General features: G+C 37.0%; 1 protein-coding gene across 1 annotated transcript in view; it reads left to right on the forward strand.

Annotated features, from left to right (window-relative positions):
• The window catches only part of ATRX (ATRX chromatin remodeler), a 214,071-nt gene that overhangs the window by 164,457 nt on the left and 26,002 nt on the right, over window positions 1–23,612 (forward strand). The window contains exons 28-29 of the mRNA XM_068963358.1: window positions 11,928–12,105; window positions 13,400–13,594. Of these exons, the coding sequence (XP_068819459.1) occupies window positions 11,928–12,105; window positions 13,400–13,594 (373 nt within the window). The remainder of the gene's footprint in view (window positions 1–11,927; window positions 12,106–13,399; window positions 13,595–23,612) is intronic.

A 23,612-nucleotide genomic window follows, 5' to 3' on the forward strand; every position in this document is an offset into this window, starting at 1 on the left:
CCTCATTGTTAGATGAGCAAAAAGCCTGGAAAAGACTTTACAAAAGATAATATCCAAATGACCAATACACATAGAAAAATGTGATCATTTTTATTAATCATCAGAGAAATACAAGTTAAACACATTTTTGTCAAAGACGCAAAAAAATGTTTCAATGAAGGGAGGATAAGCTTTTCAATGAATGGTGTTGAAACAGTGGGGTATTCATAAGCTGAAAACAAACCTTGAATTAAGCCTAACCCCCATTCAAAAATCAAGTCAAAATGGATCCTAAATCTAAGTGTAAAAATGATATGTAAGAGAACATAGAAGAAAGTCTTCAGGAACTAAGATTAAGCAGAGATGTCTTAGCTGTGACACCAAAAGCATATAAGCCATTAAATAAAAAATCAATAATTGAACAACCAAAATTAAAAACTTTTGTCTGTGAGAGACTATGTGAAGAAGAGGAAAAGACAAGCCACCAACTTTGAAACTGCATATCTAACAAAGAAGTCATATGTAGAGTATATGAAGAATTATCTAAATGTAATGGTAAAAATAAATAAATAAATAAATGTAATGGTAAGAAAAGTTGTTTTTTTCAGTTAGAAAATTAGTCAAGGACTTAAACTTATGCTTCACTGAAGAGAATCTATGTCTGGCAAAAGAAAAAAAACACAGGAAAAGATGTTCAGCATGATTAGCTAACAGGGAAATGTAAATTAAAACCACAAGATATCATTTCATATCTATCAAAGTAACTAAAAATAAAAAAAATAGTAATACTGCCAAATGCTGATGAGGTTGCAGAGAAGAAACTGGATTTCTCTTGCAGTGCTGGTGAGAAAATGAAATGGCACAGCCACTCTTCCTGAAAAATAGGTTTTTTTTTTTTTTAAACTAAACCATCAAACATTTGCTTAATTTTAAAATCTTGCAATCACAGTCTTGGAAATTTATGCCAGAGAAGTGAAAACTTTCTATGTGAAAATTTTCACATAGAAACCTATACACATCTTTATTTTTGATAACCAAAAACTGGAAACAACCCAAATGTCCTTTAACATGTGACTGGATAAACAAATTGTGATATGTCCATATAATTAAATACTGCTCAGGAGTAAAAAGAAATGAACTGTTCGTAATGATCCAGACAACAACTTGGATGGATCTTGAGGGTGTTATGCTGAGTGAAAAATGCCAATCTCAAAAAGTTACATATTATGTGATTTCCATTCATATGGTATTCTTGATGTGAGAAAATTATAGTGATAAAGAGCCCGTTAGTGGTTGCCAGGGATTAGAGTTAAGGGGATAGTGTAAATACTAAGGGATAACATATGGGAGGTTTTTTGTGGTGATGGAATGGTTCTGATTCCTGCTTGGTTATATGATTCTGCATATGTGATAAAATTTCATGGAGCTCTACACCAAGCAATAAAAATACGTATAAAAACCAGTGAAATCCAAACAAACTCTGTGATTGAGTTCATAGTTTTGTACCAGAACCCATGGCAGTTTCCTGTTTTTGACAACATATTGTAGCTATGTAAGTTGTTGCCATTTGGAAAAGCTGGATGAACCAGTACACAGGAACTCTTTGTACCACTTTTGCAAATTCTTATGAACCGTAAATATTTTTTAAAGGTTATACTTTATTAAAAGACAATACCATGAATTATCTAAGATCTGAAACATTGGAATTCTCATACTCTGCTGGCGGGAATGTAAATTGGAATGACCACTTTGGAGAACTATTTGTTCAGCTTTAATAGTGCCATGTATATACTGTGCGATCCTGCAGTTCTACTCTTAGGTATATATACCTAAAAGAAATGCTTGCAGATTTTTAACCAAAAACATACAAAAATGGTTTATAGCAACACCATCCAAATATGGTTCATATTTTAATTGTGTCTTATTGTGTACCTTAATACTAAGAAAATCTAAAAATATCCTTCCAGACTGAATAATATTAAAGGTTAAATAGTTGTAAAATAATTCTTGATACTGGTTCGGTCACTTGAATCTCTGTTTCTTTATTTTTCTTTTGAGGACAAAATTACACGTTTGCTTCCCACTTGTATGCCTTTAAAAAACAAAATATGTCACTGACTACATCTTTATCGTGTAAATAAGTACCTCTATTATTGCAAACTAGACTATATTACAATTGTTTATATGTCTTTTAAAATTTTTTTGTAGTTAGTAGTCTCCTTTAGTGCAGTTACCAGATTTTGTTTTTTCATCTTTTGTATTCCCAGAGTAGTTCAGCACTTGGAATTGATAACAGTTTGATAAACATGCTTATTAAACCCATTCAACTGTTCATTAGTGGATAGATTACCAAAGAGTTTTGAAGTTCTCTCCTCTGTTTTCTCTTATGTGTGTGTTTTTTTAACCCACATAGTCCATACTGTTCTATATGCTTGATCCTTTAGCTGGTGTGGAATAGATCTAAGTAACTGAAGTAATTTTGGAGCAGCATTTGCCCATAAACTTTAAGTATATCTACTAATTAAAGAAAGCACAGTTCATTCTCTGTAATGAGTATGTTTTACAGATAAGTATAAAGAAGAAAATAATGATCATCATCTTAGTGACCAGAGGTAACCACTGTTAACGTTGTTTGTATGTAGCTATGTATATGTTTTGTTTTCTAATACAATTGCAATTATACTTAATGAAGTTCTATATCCTGCTTTTTTCCCCCACATAAGGTAATATTGTAGTTTTTTTTTTTTTTTCTTTCTTTCTTTCTTTTGTGCCACACCACATGGCATGCAGGAATTTTAGTTCCCCAGCCAGGGATACAACCCATGCCCCCTGCAGTGGAAGCATGGAGTCTTAACCACAGGACAAGTCCCTATATTGTAGATTTTTATGGTAATGTACCATGTTGAATAGCCAGAGTGTAAGTTAGTCTTCTGTGTCACACAGGTTTTTTCCCCCAAACTAATGCCCTTGTAAATAACACTGTGATGAACATATATTCTTACATTTCTGGTAATTTCTATAGTTTATATTCCTAGACATGTGATAGCTCCAAGATGATATAAAACATGACTAGTACTGTAATTCATCTTGTACCAGAATTTTTCTTTATTATGAGCTTGTTCTTATTAGTTAAATTTTGAGCTTCTTTGCATTCTGGTTTATAATACTATACCTATAATAGGTATGGAATTTTAGTTACTAATTTTCTGTCATGAAGTTGTAGAAAGTAAGGCTTGATGTATAATGGCATTTTATGGAGATTGTTTTGAGTTCATTATATTCCAGAGTTTTTCTCAACTGTCAACAGTAAACAAATTGTATAGTCATCTAGTGAAATATTATGCAGCTAACAGGGCTGATGTTTACTAAGAAATTTTAGAAAATGCTCATAATATAAACTGTATATACACATACTGTATTATCTTGGCTGAATAAGACAAAAATGTATATACTTGGGAAAAGAAACCTATATATGAAATGTACTATGCTTTGAATGGAGATTATTTCTATAGAGTAGAACTGAATAATTTTTTTTCTTTAAACTTGTTTATATATTTTTAAAATGTTATCTATAATCTTTTAAAATTAGATTTCTGTTTAATCAAATTAATATAATTACATATATAAAAATTAGTCTGTTCACCAACCTCTTCCTACTCATGACCTCCACACTCTGCAGATAACAGTTTCAAATCTTAGCAGTTCTTCTGGTTAACATCAGTAAAGCCATAAAATCTTATTTCATGTACTCTTTTATTCTATTTACATATATCATTTCTACAATTTAAGGTGGCAGTTTACTCACATGCATATACATACTTTTCCACATTCATTTTTTCAATACCCTTTTCCTTGCTATTTGCCTAAATCAGTTTGGAGTGTTTGCTTAGTTGTGACTATGTAAATATTCACAGTTAAGCCATTTAAAATACTATGATTACATTTCCTTTTTTTCTGCGCCTATTCATTTTTGTTAAAGTTATGTTTTTTTTTTTTTTTTGCCATTTGCTTAGTTTTCTTTGACTATTGCTAATTCATTCCCAAATTCCCTACAGAAATATAAATTCTTTTGTTTCAGTATAGCAGGTAATCTATCAATTTTGTTTACTTTTTTCTTGAATACATTCTTCCTGGAGCCCTCTGTCTTGTTGATCCTATTTTTGTTACCTTGTTGTTGTTCAGTAGTCATGTCTGACTACTTATGACTCCATGGCGGCAGCATGCCAGGCTTCCCCGTCCTTCACTATTTCCCAGAGTTTGCGCAAACTCATGTCCATTGAGTCAGTGATGCCATCCAACCAACTCATCCTCTGTTGCCTCCTTTTCCTCCTGCCCTCAGTCTTTTCCAGCATCAGGGGCTCTTCCCGTCATGTGGCCAAAGTATTTGAGCTTCACCTTTAGCATCAGTCCTTCTAATGAATATTCACAGTTGAATTCCTTTAGAATTTACTGGTTTGATCTCCTTCCTGTCAAGGGGACTCTCAAGTGTCTTCTCCAGTACCATAATTCAAAAGCATCAATTCTTTGGCACTCAGCCTTCTTTGTGGTCCAACTCTCACATCTGTACCCTTTCCTGGTGGTTCAGATGGTAAAGAGTCTGCTTGCAATAGAGGAGGCCTGGGTTCAATCCCCAGGTCAAGAAGATGCCAGTGAGAAGGGCATGACAACCCACTTGAGTATCCTCGCCTGGAGAATCCCATGGACAGAGGAGCCTGGTGGGCTACAGTCCATGGGGTTGCAAAGAGTCGGACACGACTGAGCAATTAACACAACAGCAACTCACATCCATACATGACTACTGGAAAAATCATAGCTTTGATTATACAGAAATTTGTCAGCAAAATGATGTCTCTGCTTTTTAATGTGCGGTCTAGGTTTGTCATAGCTTTTCTTCCAAGGAACAAGCGTCTTTTAATTTCATGGCTGCAGTGACTGTCTTCTGTGATTCTTGAGCCCAAGGAAAATCTGTTACTGTTTCTACCTTTTCCCCATCTACTTGCCCAGAAGTGCTAGGACCAGATGCCATGTTCTGTGTTTTAAATGTTAAGTTTCAAGCCAGCTTTTTCACTGTCTTTCACCCTCATCAAGAGGCTCTTTAATTCCTCTTTGACTTCTGCCATTAGAGTGGTATTACCTGCATACCTGAGGTTATTGATATTTCTCCTGGAAATGTTGATTCCAGGTTGTAATTAATCTAGCCCAGCAATTCATGTGATGTACTCTGCGTATAAGTTAAATGATCAAGGTGACACTACACAGCCTTGACGTGCTCCTTTCTCAGTTTGGAACCAATTCATTGTTCTATGTCCAGTTCTAACTGTTGCTTCTTGACCTGCATGTAGGTTTCTCAGGTAGGTAGGGTGGTCTAGTATTCCTACCTCTTTAGAATTTTCCAAAGTTTGTTGTGATCTACACAACCAAAGGCTTTAGCGCAGTCAGTGAACCAGAAGTAGATGTTTTTCTGGAATTCTCTTGCTTTTTCTGTGATCCAGCCATTGTTGGCAATTTGATCTCCGGTTACTCTACCGTTTCTAAATCCATCTTGAACATCTGGAATTTCTTGGTTCAGGCACTGCTGATGTCTAGCTTGAAGGATTTTGAGCATTACCTTGCTATCATGTGAAATGAGCACACTTGTACAGTAGTTTGAACATTCTTTGGCATTGCCTTTCTTTTGGATTGGAATACAAACTTATTTTTTCAGTCTTGTGGCCATTGCTGAGTTTTACAAATTCACTGACATGTTGAGCACAGCACCTGTTACCCTATCTATACCTTGCATCTGTCTAACTTCTCTTTACATATGTTACATAATATTGCAATTGCAGGGATTCCCTGGTGACTCAATGGTAAAGAATCTGTCTGCCAATGCAGGAGATGGGGGTTCGATCCCTGGTCTGAGAAGATCTCCTGGGGAAAGAAATAGCAACCCACTCCAGTTTTTTAGCGTAGAAAATTCCATCAAGAGAGGAGCATGGTGGGCTGAAGTCAGTGGGGTTGCATAGAGTCAGACAGGACAGCTACTTAACAACAACTGAACAACAATTGTAATTATATATCAGCCACCCCTCCTACACTCAGCTCCTTGAGCAGTGTCCTTCATTTTGAATACTTAATGCTCATAACACTCAGTTCAGTTCACTTCAGTCGCTCAGTCATGTCCGACTCTTTGCGACCCCATGAATTGTAGCACGCCAGGCCTCCCTGTCCATCACCAACTCCTGGAGTTCACTCAAACTCACGTCCATCGAGTCGGTGATGCCATTCAGCCATCTCATCCTCTGTCGACACCTTCTCCTCCTGCCCCCAATCCCTCCCAGCATCAGAGTCTTTTCCAATGAGTCAACTCTTCGCATGAGGTGGCCAAAGTACTGTAGTTTCAGCTTTAGCATCATTCCTTCCAAAGAACACCCAGGGCTGATCTCCTTTAGAATGGACTCGTTGGATCTCCTTGCAGTCCTAGGGACTCTCAAGAGTCTTCTCCAACACTACAGTTCAAAAGTATCAATTCTTTGGTGCTCAGCTTTCTTCACCGTCCAACTCTCACATCCATACATGACCACTGGAAAAACCATAGCCTGACGAGATGGACCTTTGTTGGCAAAGTAATGTCTCTGCTTTTCAATATGCTATTTAGGTTGGTCATAACTTTCCTTCCAAGGAGTAAGTGTCTTTTAATTTCATGGCTGCAGTCACCATCTGCAGTGATTCTGGAGCCCACAAAAATAAAGTCTGAAACTGTTTCCACTGTTTCGCCATCTATTTCCTATGAAGTGATGGGACCAGATGCCATGATCTTCGTTTTCTGAATGTTGAGCTTTAAGCCAACTTTTTCACTTTCCTCTTTCACTTTCATCAAGAGGCTTTTTAGCTCTTCTTCACTTTCTGCCATAAGGGTGGTGTCATCTGCATATCTGAAGTTACTGCTATTTCTCCTGGCAATCTTGATTCCAGCTTGTGCTTCTTCCAGCCAAAGGTTTCTCATGATGTACTCTGCATATAAGTTAAATAAGCAGGGTGACAGTATACAGCCTTTACATACTCCTTTTCCTGTTTGGAACCAGTCTGTTGTTCCATGTGCAGTTCTAACTGTTGCTTCCTGACCTGCATATAGGTTTCTCAAGAGGCAGGTCAGGTGGTCTGGTATTCCCACCTCTTTCAGAATTTTCCAGTTTATTGTGATCCACACAGTCAAAGGCTTTGGCATAGTCAATAAAGCAGAAATAGATGTTTTTCTGGAACTCTCTTGCTTTTTCGATGATCCAGTGGATGTTGGCAATTTGATCTCTGATTCCTCTGCCTTTTCCAAAGCCAGCTTGAACATCTGGAATTTCTCAGTTCACGTATTGCTGAAGCCTGGCTTCGAGAATTTTGAGCATTACTTTACAAGCATGTGAGATGAGTGCAATAGTGTGGTAGTTTGAGCATTCTTTGACATTGCCTTTCTTTGTGATTGGAATGAAAACTAACCTTTTCCAGTCCTGTGGCCACTGCTGAGTTTTCCAAACTTCCTGACATATTGAGCAGCACTTTCACAGCATCATCTTTCAGGATTTGATAGCTCAACTGGAATTCCATCACCTCCTCTAGCTTTGTTCGTAGTGATGCTTTCTAAGGCCCACTTGACTTCACACTCCAGGATGTCTGGCTATAGGTGAGTGATCACACCATCGTGATTATCTGGGTTGTGAAGCTCTTTTTTGTATAGTTCTTCTGTGTATTCTTGCCACCTCTTCTTAATATTCTGCTTCTGTTAGGTCCATACCATTTCTGTCCTTTATCGAGCCCATCTTAGCATGAAATGTTCCCTTGGTATCTCTCATTTTCTTGAAGAGATCTCTAGTCTTTCCCATTCTGTTGTTTTCCTTTATTTCTTTGCATTGATCACTGAGGAAGGCTTTCTTATCTCTCCTTGCTATTCTTTGGAAGTCTGCATTCAGATGCTTATATCTTTCCTTTTCTGCTTTGCTTTTCGCTTCTCTTCTTTTCACAGCTATTTCTAAGGCTTCCCCAGACAGCCATTTTGCTTTTTCTGCATTTCTTTTCATGGAGATGGTCTTGATCCCTGTCTCCTGTACAATGTCACGAACCTCCATCAGGCACTCTGTCAGATCTAGTCCCTTAAGTCTATTTCTCACTTCCACTGTATAATCTTAAGGGATTTGATTTAGGTCATACTTGAATGGTCTAGTGGTTTTCCCTACTTTCTTCAGTTTAAGTCTAAATTTGGCAATGAGCAGTTCATGATCTGAGCCACTGTCAGCCCTGGTCTTGTTTTTTTTTGACTCTGTAGAGCTTCTCCATCTTTGGCTTAAAAGAATTTATTGCCAAATTCACACTTAAATTAAAGAAAGTAGGGAACACCGCTAGACCATTCAGGTATGACCTAAATCAAATCCCTTATGATTATACCGTGGAAGTCAGAAATAGATTGAAGGGCCTATATCTTATAGATAGAGTGCCTGAGGAACTATGGAATGAAGTTCGTGACATTGTGCAGGAGACAGGGATCAAGACCATCCCCATGGAAAAGAAATGCAAAAAAGCAAAATGGCTGTCTGGGGAGGCCTTACAAATAGCTGTGAAGAGAAGAGAGGCGAAAAGCAAAGCAAAAAAGGAAAGATATAGGCATCTCAATGCAGAGTTCCAAAGAATAACAAGAAGAGATAAGAAAGCCTCCTTCAGCGATCAATGCAAAGAAATAGATGAAAAGAACAGAGTGGGAAAGACTAGAGATCTCTTCAAGAAAATTAGAGATACCAAGGGAACATTTCATGCAAAGATGGGCTCGATAAGGGACAGAAATTGTATGGATCTAACAGAAGCAGATGATATTAAGAAGAGGTGGCAAGAATACACAGAAGAACTGTACAAAAAAGATCTTCACGACCCAGATAGTCATGATGATGTGATCACTAATCTAGAACCAGACATCTTGGAATGTGAAGTCAAGTGGGCCTTAGAAAGCATCACTACGAACAAAGCCTAGTGGAGGTGATGGAATTCCATTTGAGCTGTTTCAAATCCTGAAAGATGATGCTGTGAAAGTGCTATACTCAATATGCCAGCAAATTTGGAAAACCCAGCAGTGCCCACAGGACTGGAAAAGGTCAGTTTTCATTCCAATCACAAAGAAAGGCAATGCCAAAGAATGCTCAAACTACCGCACAGTTGCACTCATCTCACATGCTAGTAAAGTAATGCTCAAAATTCTCAAAGCCAGGCTTCAGCAATACGTGAACCGTGAACTCCCTGACGTTCAAGCTGGTTTTAGAAAAGGCAGAGGAACCAGAGATCAAATTGTCAACATCCACTGGATCATGAAAAAAGCAAGAGAGTTCCAGAAAAACATCTATTTCTGCTTTATTGACTATGCCAAAGCCTTTGAATGTGTGGATCACAATAAACTGTGGAAAATTCTGAAAGAGGTGGGAATACCAGACCACCTAACTTGCCTCTTGAGAAATCTGTATGCAGGTCAGGAAGCAACAGTTAGAACTGCACATGGAACAACAGACTGATTCCAAACAGGAAAAGGAGTACGTCAAGGCTGTATATTGTCACCCTGCTTATTTAACTTCTATGCAGAGTGCGTCGTGAGAAACACTGGACTGGACGAAACAGAAGCTGGAATCAAGATTGCTGGGAGAAATATCAATAACCTCAGATATGCAGATGCCACCACCCTTATGGCAGAAAGTGAAGAGGAGCTAAAAAGCCTCTTGATGAAAGTGAAAGAGGAGAGGGAAAATGTTGGCTCACCATTCAGAAAACGAAGATCATGGCATCAGGTCCCATCACTTCATGGGAAATAGGTGGGGAAACAGTGGAAACTGTGTCAGACTTTATTTTTGTGGGCTCCAGAATCACTGCAGATGGTGACTGTAGCCATGAAATTAAAAGACGCTTACTCCTTGGAAGAAAAGTTATGACCAACCTAGATAGCATATTCAAAAGCAGAGACATTACTTTGCTGACTAAGGTCCGTCTAGTCAAGGCTATGGTTTTTCCAGTGGTCATGTATGGATGTGAGAGTTGGATGGTGAAGAAGGCTGAGCGCTGAAGAATTGATGCTTTTGAACTGTGGCGTTGGAGAAGACTCTTGAGAGTCCCTTGGACTGCAAGGAGATCCAACCAGTCCATTCTGAAGTAGATGAACCCTGGAATTTCTTTGGAGGGAATGATGTTAAAGCTGAAAGTACGGTACTTTGGCCACCTCATGCGAAGCGTTGACTCATTGGAAAAAACTCTGATGCTAGGAGGGATTAGGGGCAGGAGGAGAAGGCGATGACCAAGGATGAAATGGCTGGATGGCATCACGGACTGAATGGACGTGAGTCTGAGTGAACTCCGGGAGATGGTGATGGACAGCGAGGCCTGGCGTGCTGCGATTCATAGGGTCGCAAAGGGTCGGACACGACTGAGCAAGTGAGCTGAACTGATCTGAGCTGCAGTCAGCTCCCGGTCTTGTTTTTGTTGACCGTATAGAGCTTCTCCATCTTTGGCTGCAAAGAATATAATCGATCTGATTTCGGTGTTGACCGTCTGGTGATGTCCATATGTAGAGTCTTCTCTTGTTTTGTTGAAAGAGGGTGTTTGCTATGACCAGTGCATTCTCTTGGCAAAACTCTTATTAGCCTTTGCCCTGCTTCATTCCGTATATCAAGGCCAAATTTGCCTGTTACTCCAGGTGTTTCTTGACTTCTTACTTTTGCATTCCAGTCCCCTATAATGAAAAGGACATCTTTTTTTGGGTGTTAGTTCTTAAAGGTCTTGTAGATCTTTATAGAACCGTTCAGCTTCATCTTCAGCGTTTCTGGTTGGGGCATAGACTTGGATTACTGTGATATTGAATGGCTTGCCTTGGAAACAAACAGAGATCATTCTTTCATTTTTGAGATTGCATCCAAGTACTGCATTTCGGACTCTTGTTGACCATGATGGCTACTCCATTTCTTCTAAGGGATTCCTGCCTACAGTAGTAGATATAATGGTCATCTGAGTTAAATTCACCCATTCCAGTCCATTTTAGTTAGCTGATTCCTAGAATGTCGACGTTCACTCTTGCCATCCCGTTTGACCACTTCCAATTTGCCTGGATTCATGGACCTAACATTCCAGATTCCTATGCAATATTGCCCTTTCCAACATCAGCCCTTGCTTCTGTCACCCGTCACTTCCACAACTGGGTATTGTTTTTGCTTTGGCTCCATCCCTTCATTCTTTCTGGAGTTATTTCTCCACTGATCTCCAGTAGCATATTGGGCACCTACCGACCTGTGGAGTTCCTCTTTCATGCTATCATTTTGCCTTTTCATACTGTTCATGGGGTTTTCAAGGCAAGAATACTGAAGTGGTTTGCCATTCCCTTCTCCCGTGGACCACATTCTGTCAGACCTCTCCACCATGACCCACCCATCTTGGGTGCCTCCACAGGGCATGGTTTAGTTTCATTGAGTTAGACAAGGCTGTGGTCCTAGTGTGATTAGAATGACTAGTTTTCTGTGATTATGGTTTCAGTGTGTCTGCCCTCTGATGCCCTCTTGCAATACCTACCATCTTACTTGTGTTTTTCTTGCCTTGGACATGGGGCATCTCTTCACAGCTGCTCCAGCATTGAACACATTTTTTGAATTATACATACATTTTCTACATTTACTGAGATATCTATAAATAAATATCTTGAATACACTGTAAACATGTGATTTCCACATTTATCTTAATTCCTATATCAGACTATCTCATGTTACAGCACTACAATTCTTTTGGGGCATATAAATTGTAACTCCAACTCCTTAGACTTGTCCTTTTCTTCAGTAAGCAAGTAATGAATTCTCTGAACTCATGATTGTTCAAAAAACTGCCTTAGAATTAAAAAGTCATATCATAAATAAAATATCTGTTAATCACTCATCTCTAAACATTTTTTTATGTGTTTTCATTTTCAGAGGGCGATTATTTATCATTTCTACCAAAGCAGGATCTCTTGGAATTAATCTGGTAGCTGCTAATCGAGTGATTATATTTGATGCTTCTTGGAATCCATCTTATGACATCCAGAGTATATTCAGAGTTTATCGCTTTGGACAAACTAAACCTGTCTATGTATATAGGTTCTTAGCTCAGGTGGGCTTGTAATTTATATTCTCTGTTTCATATTGGAAGATTGGGTGAAACTGACAATATTTTTGAAATTCAGACTATACATGCATTGTAGAGAGGCAAACAAAGTTGAAAATATCATTCCTGTTCTTAAAGCAATATAAGTTAATTTTTACCTCTCATGATTTTCTATTTTATAGTTTGTCCAGGTCTCTGATTTCTCAGATTGAGATGAATTTGCATGGGTGTACAGATTTAGCAATTTCATGCTAGTTTAAGAAAGTTAAACATTTATAATTCTTTTACTTACTATGCATAGAAAAGCCAGTAACTAAATCTAATTTGCTTATAGATGTGAAGGTCAAATGATCATTGTTTTCAGTGGCACCAAATGATCTCTTAGTTTGAAGAGTGTGGTTAAATAAGAAGAAACAATGTATTATAATAACAAAGAATCATTACAAAGAATATTTAATATTTCTAGTCAAGAATATTAATTTCTTTTAAATATAAGCTCAGGTATTAAGAAACAGAAACTGAAATTTAAGGAAAGGAAATGAAATCAAAGAAGTGGATGTAGTTCAATGTTATACAGGTTTATAGAATCAAGTTGCCCTTTTAACTGTTACATCTTCTTTGGGAACAGATGCTACCTTCTCTACCATCCTCCAAATCTGGGCTTCTCAACCAGAGACTGGGTTTTATTGGTAGATCTTTGGTCATACATAAGAGTACATAATATAGTTGGTAAACTACACTGTAAACTCTTTCCTGTTATTTAAGAGCTACTTTACATTCTACTTCAGAATGTTATATAGAATATATAATAGATATGGCATTGTAGTTATTAATTTTTTGTCCTGAAGTTATAGAAAGTAAGACTTTACATAAAGTCAGTTTATAGTGATTGTTGAGAGCATGTTATATTCCACTGAAAAAGAATTAAACTTCCCTGTTGGATTCTTACATCAATAACCCCCTATAGTTTGATTTCATGTACTCTTATTCTGTTTACCTTGGTATCTGACTGCTCTCGTTCTTTCACCAAGTATGGAAATATATAAAGCAATACATGAATGCATATTGGTCAGAAATTTTAGGATGATTACCAGTAATATAGTTTTATTTCTCATCAACATAAACTACTCTGAACAGTAAATAAAATCTCATGAATTAAGCAACATTGCTCATAAAATTTGCTTCATGGCAGTATATTGCTATCAAGTTTTGCTATTTCATATAAATCAATAACTATATTTCTTCTTGATTAAGTTTCATGTTTACAAAATTTGTGTATTGTTCATTCTTTTTTACGAAGGGAACCATGGAAGATAAGATTTATGATCGGCAAGTAACTAAGCAGTCACTGTCTTTTCGAGTTGTTGATCAACAGCAAGTTGAACGTCATTTTACCATGAATGAGCTGACTGAACTTTATACCTTTGAGCCAGACTTGTTAGATGACCCTAATTCAGAAAAGAAGAAGAAAAGGGATACTCCCATGCTGCCAAAGGTAAACATCTTAGAATATTAGCTTAAAAAAAAGCTTAATATAGATCAAGGAAATTTTATTACTACTATGAAAGTTATTCATCTGACTAAGGCTATGTTTCAGAATTTTTCAAAGAGAATAAAATTGTATTTAAATGAGAGATCAGTTCTCCACATAGTACCACAAAAGATAGTGTAATCTGAAATACATATTTTATGCCAAATAAAAAATTCAGCCCTGCAGAAAAGGATTTCTGAGTAGAAACCTTAAAGACATAGTATGGTTCTCTTTTAATAATCTTCAGTAGAGGGCATACATAATTTTAATAATTATATATGAGATTTAATTGTCTCTTCCTTAACATTTTTTGTTGTCATATAGCAATTGAGAATCAGCAAATACGTGTCTCTTACTTGATATTTTTCACTGTCATAACACAAGACTTTCATACTTGGAAAAGAGACCTCTCTCATTTTATAGATGGAGAAACTTAGTGTCAGAGGCATTCAATGACTTGCCTAGTTTTCAGCTAATAAGTGACAAAGCCAGGAACAGTATCTACATCTCTTTTCTGGTCCACTGTTCTTAGATAAGAGCCTGTTACACACAAGAGAAAACCATATGTTTTATATGTATTTAAACCTGGCTCAGACGGTAAAGCATCCGCCTACAGTGAGGGAGATCCGGGTTCGATCTCTGAGTCAGGAAGATACCCTGGAGAAGGAAATGGCAACCCACTCCAGTACTATTGCCTGGAAAATCCTGTGGCTGGAGGAGCCTGATAGACTACAGTCCATGGGGTCTCAAAGAGTCAGACATGACTGAGCAACTTCACTCACACTCACTCACTCACTCACTCAAACCTATTCTGATTATCTAAAATGTCATTTTAGGGGGGATTATTAGGGGAGGTTCCTTTCCTATTGTCTTGGTTTCAAATTTAAGCATGTAAAGTTCCATATAGCTGTTAAGAGAATTGGGAAAGCAGCTAACAGGTTATAGTGTCTCTTTACCAAAGTCACTTCAATCATTTGTAAAAAAAAAAAAAAAAAAAAAGGCAAATACTCAACAGTATCTTAGTTCTTCATATGACTTGACCAGTTTCATTTAAAAAGGTAATAGGAATAAATATTTTGAATGTTAATATAAATCAGTGATTTCTTCAGTTAGTTCTCAGTGTGTATATGTCAGTTAAAATAACATGAATATTAAGCATTTTAGGAAAATTTTAGTGACCTTTGTCTATATTAACAAATGTTCTGTTTTTTGTCCTTTTTTTTTTTTTTTTGAATGGCCAAGTTGTACAGCATGTGGGACCTTAGTTCCCCAAACCAGGGATCGAATCCATGCTCCCTGCAGTGGGAGCATGGAGTCTTAACCACTGGACTGCCAGGGTAGTCCCAATATTTTGTTTTTCTAATCAGTGAGCTGTTTTTCCACTTAAAGTTCACTGATGGAGCATTTAGGAAAGAGTTTTTATGACAGTCTCTATCAAATCTCTTTGATAATAGCTTAGGGCCTCATGGGCTTCCCTGGTGACTCAGGTGGTAACAAGTCCGCCTGCAGTGCAGGAGACCCAGGTTCAGTCCCTGGGTCAGATAGGTCCCCTGGAGAAGGAAATGGCAACCCACTCGAGTATTCTTGCCTGGAGAATTCCATGGACAGAGGAACCTGGTGGGCTGCAGTCCATGGGTTGCAAAGAGTGGGACACTACTGAGCGACTTTGACTTGACTTCACTTTGCTTAGGACCACATGAAGGTTAAATCTATCATTTTTTTAATACTTTAAAGAATCATTTCAATTTCCATGTTATAGTATATTAAATTGATAGCGGTTTGGCTTCCTTTGTTAATTATATAACAGAATGTGAGTAGGGATCTTGAATAGTCTTTGGAAAATTTTCTGTGTACAAACAGGTTTGTATATCTTTAAAAACACACAAACTCAAATGAACTCATACCATACACACTCTTTTGCAACTTGCTCTTTTCATCTAGATGTTTCTTGCAGATCTTTCCATATTGGTACATACACCTTTACTTTAAAAAAAAAATTGCATAGTGTGTACTTGCCTTGTTTTATTTATCTTATATCCCTTTTCTATCAGGTACGTAATTTTGTGTGACAAAGAGTATTCTTTTAAGGACTTGCACATATTTATGTTTATAATTTTAAAGATAGTGAAGTTTCCCTTTTCAGTTGACTTCATGTTTAATTAGCATTTTTCCTAAAATTACACTTAAACTTTAATTTTTTTGAGAAATAGCCCATGATTAGCAGTATTTCTCATAGGAAGCCACCATTCCAATTTGTAAAGGGATAGTTGCTTTGAAATTATTTGTTATGTGGTAAATTTCTGATTGTAGGAAATCTGTTTAATTTGATAAACATTTACTGATGACGTTGAAGTACATGGGGAGAGTGTATTTAAAAGGACAAGACAAGAAAGAAATGCTATTAATTGTTATAGGATGTCTGGAAAGAAACCATCTGTTTTATAACTTGGCACGCTGAGTTGTGAAAGGTGTCATGTTTTTTCATCTACATTTTACTTACTGTGTTTTGTTTTTAGTGGTATGACCCTTTGCCCAAGAAAAAAAAGTAATGCTACTTTAATGCAAAGTGCTTCAACTCTCCCACAGCTCTTCCCAAGGGAGAATAATAGTTAACTTACTGGGTTTCATACTCTACTAAATAATTTTGTTCAGATTATTTTTCTTAGTCTAGCAGCAACTAAAAAGTTGATAGTGCTGTTTTCATTTCTCTAGATGAGGAAATTAAGGCTTGGAGAGAATTATGTAACTTATCCAAGTTTACTCACCTAATTAGTACTAAAGCTGGTCTTCAAGTCTGCCCAACTCAAAAACATATCCTTTAATCATTACACTTTATTGCCCCCAAATCAAGATTAAAAAGTTAATTCTAAGTACAAGAAACAAGGAAGAGGACCTGGGATTCCCAGAATTGAATGATATTTAGAATGCTTTATTTTATTTTAAATAAAGCTGGATTTTAAAATATAGAATGCTTTCACAGTCAGTACCATTATGTCATGCAACTATTGTTAACATTGTATAATATAACCAGTTTAACTCATGGCTTGCAAAATGGTAAATTACTCATTTACATATATGGCCTTCAAGTTTACAAAGGCTTTTCTCATGCATATTCATTATCTTGGGAAACTGAAGCTTAGAGAGTCTGTGATTACCTTAGGATACGTGGCCAATAAGTGTCAGAGCTAGAACTTGAACACAGTAGTTTTCAAATTGTATTCCAAGGAGCCCCAGAAGATTTACAGAGGTGTTCCAGGGCTACACCGTGGCTAAGCGAGTAGGGGAAGGCCAGACAGGCAGCACTCTAAGCCCTATGCCTCATTTCAGAGTCCCTCCCCTTTTATTGCTTTTATGTATTGGGCTGCCACATAAGATTTTATTTAAAGAGAGGATGTTTTTTAGTTTAAAAAAAGCTTTGGAAAAGTTTTTTAAAACTGTACCATATTATGATGGCTTGCTATCACAGTAACTAAGACTTGTCAGGGATCTGAAAAGAAATATAATAAGATGTATATATGATTTACCTGAAGGAAATGATAGTCTACTTGGGGAGAAAAAGTAACATTCTTAAAAGCAAAAGTGCTGATGTGACTGGTACTGAATGTATTTGGTTTAAAAATGAAGGGGAAAGCATTTGGGTAAAGTTTAATGAAAAAAAAATTAGACTGGCCTATAAATGATGGTTAATATTTAATTGCATTAGGTAAGAATAAGGTATGAATGTGGGATGAAACAGTTGGGGTGAAAGTAAAGGTGAGAATTTAAGTGCCAGACTCACGATATGATGAAGAAATTGACCAGATGAAATTGGATTGAAATTGGATAGATAAAGGTAGGGCCAGCTTATGGAGAAATTGATTAAAATTGGATAGATAAAGGTAGGGCCAGCTTATGGAGAATCATTAAAGGCAAACAGAGGCATTTGGATTTAAAATATCATTCACTATAAGTTCATGGATGGGGTTTTATATGATGAATGTGGGCTTTTGGAAAGTCAGTGTGGCATTAAAATGCAGGATGATTGTGGAGTTAAACAGACATTTCAAGTAAATGATGGGACTCAGTTACTGATGATCGACTGTAGCTTTTGGTAGACTGTGAAAAAGCTTTAACCTAAATAATGAAGCTTATTCATTAATTAGTTAAAATCTTTCCAAGTATCTGCAACATGCCAATCATTATGCTGGTTAGTAAGGATACATTGATAAATAAGACTAGGTTCCTGCTCCTAAGGAGTCTACAGTTTAATAAGCATTTTTTTTTGCTTGTTTGTTTAGTCACTGAGTCGTGTCTGACTCTTTTTGCAGCCCCATGGACTATAGCCCGCCAGGCTCTTTTGCCCATGGGACTTCCCAGGCAAGAATTCTGGAGTGGGTTGCCATTTCTTTCTCCAGGGGATCTTCCCGACCCAGAGATAGAACCCTCATCTCCTGCATTGCAGTTTCATTCTTTACTGCTGAGTCCCCAGGAAGCCCCTAATAAGCATATCCTCACAATAAAGAAAATATTTATGTATTTATTATATACTATATATACATATATTTATTATACATATATAATAAATAATATATATTTATTTATATATTGGGGCTTCCCTGGTGGCTTAGATGGTAAAGTGTCTGCTTGCAATGTGGGAGACCTGGGTTTGATCCCTGGGTGGGAAAGATCCCCTGGAGAAGGAAATGGCAACCCATTCCAGTACTCTTGCCTGGGAAATCCCATGGACAGAGGAGTTCATGGGGTCACAGAGAGTTGGACACGACTGAGCGACTTCACTTTCACAGTAAAAATTATGGATCCTGTAATAGAAATCTGTATAGGCACCCTGTACCATCTATTTCAAAGGATGGAGTATTCAGTTCTTTCTTGGAAAAGTTGGGGATGGGGAGTTGACATTAGGAGGACTTCAACTGATATTGAAAATAGACGTGGTAGCTGTTTGCATTGCTATGAGGGCAAAAGATGAAGGCCTTTCAAGAGGATGAGCAGGAAAAAACAAACACGTGCATAAATCAGCATTGCAAATTTCAGGAACATCAGGTAGTTAAAAATAAATGGAGTGTAAAGAGAGAGTAGTATAAAGTAAGGGTGATCATGGGAAGAGGTGAGAGAAAAGACTGGAAAGGAGGATGGGACTCAGATCATAGAAGTTAAGAGAGTTTGGACATTGTGTTACAGGCTGTGGGATCTATTTAATAATTCTAAACAAAAGAATAACATCAAATTTTCATTTAAGAAAAATCATTTTGGGTGTCAGTGTGCAGGATGGATAGGAGAAGAGAAAATGAATGTTAATGTGTAAAATAGATAGCTAATGAGAAGTTGTGGTATAGCACACGGAGACCAGCCTGGTGCTCTGTGACAACCTCGAGCAGAGGGATGGGATGGGAAGTGAGAGGGAGGTTCAAGAGGGAGGGGACATGTGTATACCTATGGCTGATTCATGTTGAGGCATGGCAGAAACTGACACAACATTGTAAAGCAATTGTCCTCCAATTAAAAACAAATCAATTTTAGAAAAAGAAAAAAAAAATGGATGTTAAGATACTTGCTACCGTGCAGTGATCCAGATGAGAGAGTTAATGTAGGCCTGAAGTAAGGTGGTAGCAATGGGGGTAGAGAAGTACCAGGCATAATGTGGTTACTCAATAAATGTTAACTTTGTTCTGTGGGCTTGTATTTTGAATTTCATTTAACTTTGTGCACTACTGTTTGGTTTTCCTTTAACAGGATTTTGAAAATTACTCCTCTCTGAACTGGGTACAAGTAGGTGTTTTTTATATTTGCAGTAGTGTTTGAACCTGCTCTTATTAAAAACATTTCAAAGTTGGTTCCTACTATATTATAGTACAATCGCAAACACCTGTCTTTATATATATATATATAGGATGAAAGATTATTAAAAATGATACATTTTCATTTCCCCTTCAAATTGCTATTATCTAACTGATGATTAAATTGTATGCCTTTTTGAGTTAACTTTTCTTTGTCCTTTGGTAGTTCTGTAAGTAGTCACTTTCAACTTACTTGATATGGGATTATTACATCTCTTTCTGCCTCATCACTTCCTCTAAGTCAATAATAACTCCTTTTCTGTATTTCTGTTCTTGTTTACTTTCTTTTACTTCTTCACTTTCTAATTAGATTTACTATTTCAGTTTATTAACCACCAGATTTTTTCTTGTCTTTTTATCTCTGCAGTTCTTTAAAGGCAAGAACTGTATTTTCTCCTTGCATCTATAGTGAATAAAACAGTATTAATACTTTTATATGGTCTTTTTTGAAACTCTAGTCACCTTTATAGTGATATTTAACTGTATTTTTATCATTCCATATTGATCCATATATCGTTGAAAATCCGTGTTAGAATTTGCCTTAACTTTTGCAAGCAGTAAAAATGAAATGAAGCAGGTGTGTGAAAGGAGGAAAATTAGAGCTTTAATTCATGTCTTCAGTTCTATATTCAATCAGCTATCTTAGTCAGCTCTATTCATCACCTCATCCCATGGATTATATTCTGTTAAATACCCTGATTGATTTATTGCTGTTGTTGGTACTGCTGCTTTTTCCTTTTTGAAATATAATGGTCTTGTAGTTCTGTGGAACCATTTTTAAAATATATTGATTTTAGAGTCTACTGTGTCATGTCTACCAATGCATTTCTTAAGTTGTTCAGAATAATAGTGTTCCTCAGACATTTTGCAACTTCATAATGATCTAAACCTATAAATTCTTTAACACAAGTTTCTAGTGATGAAGATTTGTTCACTGATTTTTTTTTAATTTATTTTTTAATTGGAGGAAAATAGTTTTACAATATTGTGTTGATTGATTCTTAACTGTTTGTTTTTTGAATATCAAAGTAATATCTGACCTCTGTAAATGTTTATGTAAATTATATTAGGGGAAAGTACCTTTCCTGGTAATAAACTTATGAATTATATAGATATCAGAAATTTAAAATCTTGATTAAGGTCATATTTCATAATATTCTTCAGTGGATATACAGCCTAAGCTCTGTACCCTTTATTAAGAAAACAAAAGACAGTAAAACTGGCATAGAAATTTTTTTGCACTTCCCTTTTCCAGCATTTGCTACCTATGTCTTTTTAAATATGGACTGCATGTTGATAATTATAGGGAAAATAAAATGGGGATTTAAAGTAAAGTACTGAAAGTGAGGCTTTACTTCCTCTATGCTGGTGTTGTGTACAATTTTCTCCCTTTGTCTTTAGTCCTTTATTCAAGTTTTAATACCTCAAAGCATAGTTTTCTGAACAGAGATGTTATTGTGCAGTTTTATCAGCCAGCAGATGGTAATATAAGGTTTTACCTTAGTCATTTCTAACATTAGAGAGAAATGTACTCTATTAAAATAATTTGATGTGAAGTGTAAAATAGCTAATTTACTGATTTCAGGAACTTGCTTGCATTTACCCTTTGAGAATAAAGGTTCAAAAGGACCCATTTAATTGTAGAGCAAGTATTAGTAACCTGTAGCATATTAACCACATGTATGCACATGAATGCAGTTTTTGTTGACATGTACCTCTATGGGATCTTCCCAGGTGGCACTAGTGGTAAAGAAGCCACCTGCCAATGCAGGAGACATAATGAGATGCAGGTTTGACCCCTGGGTGGGGAAGAGCCCCTGGAGGAGGGTATCATGGCAGCCCACTCCAGTGTTGTTTCCTGGAGAATCCCATGGACAGAGGAGCCTTGTGGGCTACAGTCCATGGGTTTGCAAAGAGTCAGACACAACTGAAGCAACGTAGCACACGTGCACATACCTCTAAGGAGCCATGTTCATAATTAGCACATATATGAGCTTTGATGTCATTATCTCCTACTTTGCTGCCTCTTTGATCACAAGTGTAGTATGTTTCTTATTTAATACAGCAAATTTTAATATTTTTTCTATATTTGTATTCACTGGCATAAAATTATTATTATTCATCTGTATAAGAACAGACAACCAAAAATCATAATAAACTATAGAAAAATTGTTGTAATTTTACCATTTCTTTGTAGGTTGTAATAGTCTCCCACTCAGTGTTTGCTGAGATAGTTGATGCCCAGTAAAAAGAGCAAATGGTTTAAGCCCTGTCCCTTTTGCAAGTAATGTGCCAATCACCCTTTTGGGGTATAATTTTAGGCAAGCCGCATATGTTTTCCAAGCCCTGCTTCCCTTAAGAAAGTAAGAAAATAGTAGTACATGCCTCACAGAAGAGATAATCCATGTAAAGCTCTCTGCCTAGCACATAGTAAGCACTCAAATGTTAGCTGCTATTTTTGCTTCTATAAGTGTCATTAATAATGCCATTATACTGGTTCATTTTTCTGAAACAAGTATAGACTTAAATTTTGGAATTTTAGAGAAGTCATATGAGATTTTGATCCTTAGAAGATTTAGCTTGACATATGACAGATCAGTAGAAGACTAAAAACATTTAGAGAGCAGAGGCAGTAATCTCAGTTAGACTGCAGAAGAGATGAGTATTTGAGGCTTTAACTCCCCTAGAGATAGTTATAATCAAGAAGAGATTATATAATAATATTTAATTACTAAACACTGATAATCACATCCCATGATGCTATCATGCATTTGACTACAAACTATTACTCTAACACTCAAGGATTTTCCCCCCCTAAATAATACATACAACTTTAAAGGAATTGTCTACCTTATAGCCAGCTGTGACACCAGTGTAGTAGTAATTTTTTAAAATGAAGGTATGTTTCTAGTATTCTTTTACTAATACAAACTACAAAATAAATACATGTTAATAGCCCGATCATTTTTTTAAAAAAACAGTGCTGCTTTGTATCCTACTTTCACCTTAGAACAAAAAAAACTAAGGAGCCAAAGTCAACCAGCATTTTAGGGGAAACATTTGGATTAAAGAGATCATGATACCAATGATGTCCCTAAATGGCAACCTCCCTACTCTAGCAAGCTGTCTTACAAATCACTACAAATGGAAACATCAACAACTTACTGGCACAGTTGAGGGTGGAATGTGAAATTCCATTGGAAGTGAAGGGTGGGGATTGGGGGCAAACTTCCAGAAATGTCTCGTTTTGAAGCACTAGAAATACCTACCACTATGGGTTTCCCTGTAGCTCAAGTGGTAAAGAATCTGCCTGCAGTGCAGGAGAGCCGGGTTCCATCCCTGGGTTGGGAAGATCCCCTAGAGAAGGAAATGGCAACCCACTCCAGTATCCTTGCCTGGAAAATCCCATGGACAGAGGAGCCTGGTGGGCTGCAGTCCATGGGGTTGCAAAGAGTCGGGCACAACCAAGTGACTAGCACTAACACTATGGATCATGGAAATTCTGAAATTGAAAATGCCAGGTTTGCATCTAGTAAACGTGAATTAAGTGGTATAACCTCTTTGGATTTATATACAAGTTAAAAGATACATCTGTTCTCTCTAGGTTATGTGCTTCTTACTAGCCTATGTGGGCAGGGATTGTATCAGTGTATCTTTATCACTGTATCCCCAGTACCTGGCATAATACCTAGCATATAGCATGTATTCAATAAAAGTGTGACAATGAACAAATACATTTTTGTCCTAAGCTAAGGCAATGGTTGACATGCCTTGAACTAACCTGCATCAGAATCACCTGACAGCTTGATAAAAATGCAGATTCCTGGCTTATCCAAGACTGACTGAATCAGGGACTTTCCTGGTGGTCCAGCGGTTAAGACTTTGTACTTCCACTGTAGGGGTACAGGTTCGATCCCTGGTGGGTAAACTATGCTTCCACCTGCCATGTGGCACATCTCTCCCCAACTCCACCACCACCACCACAAAAAAGCCAATGGTCAGACTTCCCTGGTAATACAGTGGATAAGAATCTGCCTTGCAATGCAGGCGACACTGGTTGGATCCCTGGTCAGGAAGATTACACATGCCTCAGGCAGCTAGGCCCATGCACTCTAGGGCCCACGAGCCACAACTACTGAAGCCTGTGT

Source organism: Capricornis sumatraensis, chromosome X (assembly GCF_032405125.1).
Source record: "Capricornis sumatraensis isolate serow.1 chromosome X, serow.2, whole genome shotgun sequence".
NCBI lineage: Eukaryota > Metazoa > Chordata > Mammalia > Artiodactyla > Bovidae > Capricornis > Capricornis sumatraensis.